Source organism: Haplochromis burtoni, unplaced genomic scaffold (assembly GCF_018398535.1).
Source record: "Haplochromis burtoni strain Fernald_Lab_line unplaced genomic scaffold, NCSU_Asbu1 Contig_68, whole genome shotgun sequence".
NCBI classification, from domain to species: Eukaryota; Metazoa; Chordata; class Actinopteri; order Cichliformes; family Cichlidae; genus Haplochromis; species Haplochromis burtoni.
The window spans coordinates 1,855,350-1,859,329 of record NW_024582429.1 but is presented as its reverse complement, the minus strand read 5'-3'; the positions used below and the strand labels follow the sequence as shown (position 1 = coordinate 1,859,329).

The window sequence follows — 3,980 nt, the reverse complement described above, 5'->3', positions numbered from 1 at the left end:
AAAAAAAAAATCAAAGTTGTATAGAAGATATGCAAGTCGATCTTCACCTAGATGTCTACACTTGCTGGACTTTTTCAGAAAGAGAAGGCTTCTGTTCAACATAAACCTTATATCTCTTTGAGCACTGATGTGTACCTGCAGTGTGGATTATTAAGCTCTAAGTAACATCATTTTGCACGCTCCTTAGCGAACTACTGGAGCTTGCTAGCTACACTATCTGGTCTATTGGGTCACACCTGTTAATATTTGAATTCAGGTGTATGAATTGAAGCAACTAGCCATGCAGTCTGCCTTTACAGACACAAGTCTGTGTAATAGGAAGCCACCACTGAATCACATCAGTTTGCACAGACCCTCACGCTAACAATCGGATAATGAAACTTACGTCACTGGGTCCATTTGGTAAAGTAAATCCGTTGGGCATCTTTCTTTGCCTTTAGACAATAATTCTGATGCAAAAGATCCAAACAGGACAGGCAAAAAAAAAAAGCGAAAAAATGATTCTTGTATAACATTCACATTTCTTTGATGATCTGAAAGATTAAATTTTACTGTACATTTTCAGAAGATGCTTTTTAACCCCTGGGGGGTCTTAGAAAAATGCATACACTATCGGACCTAGAGCCACAAATCGACCCTAAGACTCCCCAGGGGTTAAAGATACTTCTGATCTGACTCATCTTTGATCTCTAAGAGGTTTCACCTGTTAGGACGGCTACACAAATACTATTTTACTGGAAGAGATTTTTTTTCCCTAAAATCTTTAGACCTGAGAGTGAAACTGATCAGGGCAAATTACACTTTCTGTCTCAGGGCTCCTACTCATTAGCACTTACATAGACTGAAGCAGCGAAACTTTGGATGGGATAAAAACAAACACATAACTGTTTTATCCTGCTTCGAAAAAAATTGGAAACTGTTTTGCTTTCAGACCATAGTAGCTGGTGTCATCACAGTAAGTGCTGAACTGATGGAGCTAATCCCAAGTTTTGTAACTGCATCAGTTCCCATTTAAACAAAAATAAAACACAATTATTAAACTGCATTAAGATATTGTTGATGAATTGATCTAATATAGCTGAACTGATCTACATCACTTAGAATATATATATATAGCTAACTGTAAACAATTATATAAAATATTTTTTATACATTTTTATTTATTAGTTTTTTCATACTTTTGACACAGAACTTCAGTTTTTTGAAAATGGGATTTGAAAAGTTATTCTGTGTACATGTATTTATTGCATGCTCACTAGTTAGTTGCTACACAACTTTAAGAGCTCATGAATACAATCATTAACTTAACCTATCACATGGCAGCCACTCAGTGCATTTAGCCATGTGGATATAGTCAGGAGGAGAATGTTCCAAACAAGAGAAAATGTCCAGTGAGCATCAGTTCTCTGGGAAAAGGTATCTTATTGATGTCACAAGTGAGGGGGGAATGGATGGACTGCTTCAAGCTGATAGCAAGGAAACAGCAACTCAAATAACCACTCAGCTGTTTAAAACTGAACAACAGAAGATTGGAAATATGCTGCCTGGCCCGATGAGTCTTAGTTTCCGCTGCGACTTTTCAAATGGGAGGGTCAGAATTGGCTCCTGAATTTCCCGACTGTTGAAATCCTCTTGTGCGCATTTCAGCATTTTTAATTACAGTGATTTATAGCCACATGTGAAGCTTCTATTTGACTAGAGGCCAAATACTTTGTGGGATCATTCACTGTTACGTCAAGTGGAAGTGGGAAAGCTTTCCATTTAGACTTGATGTGATAATGAGATCTTCTTATGTTGACTTTGTGCTTCATTTGTAGCTCAACAATAGTAATGTACAGGTGATTGGTATCATGTTCAATCACACAGAGGGACAAATAGGAGTTTGTTTATAATAGACAATGCAAAGGTCTCATGCACAATTTTGTATTGCTTTGTTTTGTGTAAGACTCTAAAGTTTAAAAGGGTTTACCCAGACTGAGGTGAGAGCAAAAGGCCATGGCTGCTCTACAGACTCTGGCTTTTATCTCTGTAATTGGTGAGTTTTTACATTAGACTTTAACATTTGATGGGAACCAAATGTTAAAGAGACGTTCTCTCTGTAGTTGTGTAGGATCTGAAGTTTCAGGCCACGTGTTTTTCTTGTCTGCATGTTTCATCTTCCCAGCAGGGTTTTCCTGCAGTCTGACTTCAGAGTGCTCATACTATAATCTACTGGACTACTTGAACCTGACCTCATCAAATGTTGCTCTGGAAACCATGCGGCCAGTGAAAAACTGGACCAGAAGCACCTTTGTTCAGGTGGACTTGTTTTTGTTGGGCATTTTAGAATCGGTAAGCATCCTTATCGTCCTTCTTGCATGGACTGAACAAAAGCAGAAAAGCATTTCAAACATTATACCTTAGGATGTGTCTGATCTTCAACCACACTTGTGATGATTTGCAAATAATTTTGGTTCACCTTTTACACAGCACAACATTTTTTGGATGCATTATTGTTTTAGAGCATCAGAACCTTAGAGGATAAAGAAATACACCCCTGACTATGTGGATTAATAAATACTGATCCTTTTGAGAGAACAACACAGTTCCTTGGAAATTCCCTCGATAACTTATCTCTTTGCTGTTTACTGTTTCCAGAATGAGAAGTCTCAAACTTTCACAAATGAAATCAGGGTCCACATGGTAAGAATCTGTGTGGCACATTCAAAAACCAAGATGATCACTTTGGTCCATTTGTCAGCATTGTTCAATCAGCAGTTACATAAACACCAGCTCTGTAGGCTCGTGATTTATTCATTAATTCTATTATTCATATTTTTTCTGGCACTTTTTAAAACTCAGCTTTTCATTCTTTCCAGAGTTGGACAAATGAATTCCTGACTTGGAACTCTTCAGAGTTTTGTGGGATAGAAAAGCTGTCCATTATGACATCAATGTTGTGGTTCCCTGATGTAATCATTGTTGAAGAGTAAGTATAGCTCATTGCAGAAATGAAATTTTTGTTTGCAGGGATTTTATATAAAACTGTGCAAAAGTCTTGAGCCATATTTTGCTAGGAAAATGGGAAATGGGTGCAGTGATTTAAACTGTCACAAACTGGCTGTGTGCAGGCAGGAGAGGACCCAAATGCAAACTTGCAGAGACGAAAAGTAAACTCAAAAAGAACACACTGAGGGATAACGAGGGGAATGAGGCACAGGAGGAGAGCACAGCTGGGAGTGATTAGGCAGGACGAGACAAGGGAAGCAAAACTAAAAACATAAACATAGGACGCAGACTGTCAAAGTAAAACAGAGCAAACATGGAAGACAGAGAAACCAAGAGACTAAGAACTCTAAATAGCACAAAAGCAAAGACTATTAATAATAAACAACACAAAACACTGGGTCACAGACTCAGGACCATGACAGTAACGCGCAAACATACACGGAAATGTAGTATACAAGATTATTACGGAGTTCACATCATTCTAACAAGCTTGGAAGACACTATTTGATATGACCAATCTTTATTGTAATTTCTTTAAATAGTCTTCAGGAGTAGTTCTCCAGGCTTCTTGAAGGACACTTACGGCTCTTCCTTGGATGTTTCTTTCTTTTGTCCTGTTCTCTTTTAAGAGAATCCCACACTGCTTCAGTAATGTTGAGGTCCAAGCTCTGAGGAGGCCAGTCAATGGTTGGTAGAGTTTAATTGTGTCTTTCTATCCAGGTCTGCTTTTACTGAATTGGGAGTGTGTTTGAGATCGTTGTCATGCTGAAAAACGAAGCTGTTGCCAGACGCTTTTCACACGGTACTGCACAGTGGTTAAAAATCGAACAGTGCTTTTCTGTTTCTATAATTCCATCAATTTTAAGATCTCCAACACCACTGGCTGAAATGCAGCCCCAAACATGACAGAGCCTCCATCGTGTTTTACAGATGGCAGTGTTGTACTCACTGACCTCCTCGATAAAGAAATTAACCAAAAATGTCCAATATAG

The 3,980-nt window shown here is 38.3% G+C and overlaps 1 protein-coding gene across 1 annotated transcript in view; it reads left to right on the top strand.

Annotated features, from left to right (window-relative positions):
• The first annotated feature begins 6 nt into the window (after positions 1-6).
• The window catches only part of LOC102306168 (5-hydroxytryptamine receptor 3A-like), a 9,751-nt gene continuing 5,777 nt past the window's right edge, over positions 7-3,980 (top strand). The window contains exons 1-4 of the mRNA XM_005924158.3: positions 7-2,035; positions 2,165-2,331; positions 2,638-2,682; positions 2,859-2,968. Of these exons, the coding sequence (XP_005924220.2) occupies positions 1,996-2,035; positions 2,165-2,331; positions 2,638-2,682; positions 2,859-2,968 (362 nt within the window). The 5' untranslated portion in view covers positions 7-1,995. The remainder of the gene's footprint in view (positions 2,036-2,164; positions 2,332-2,637; positions 2,683-2,858; positions 2,969-3,980) is intronic.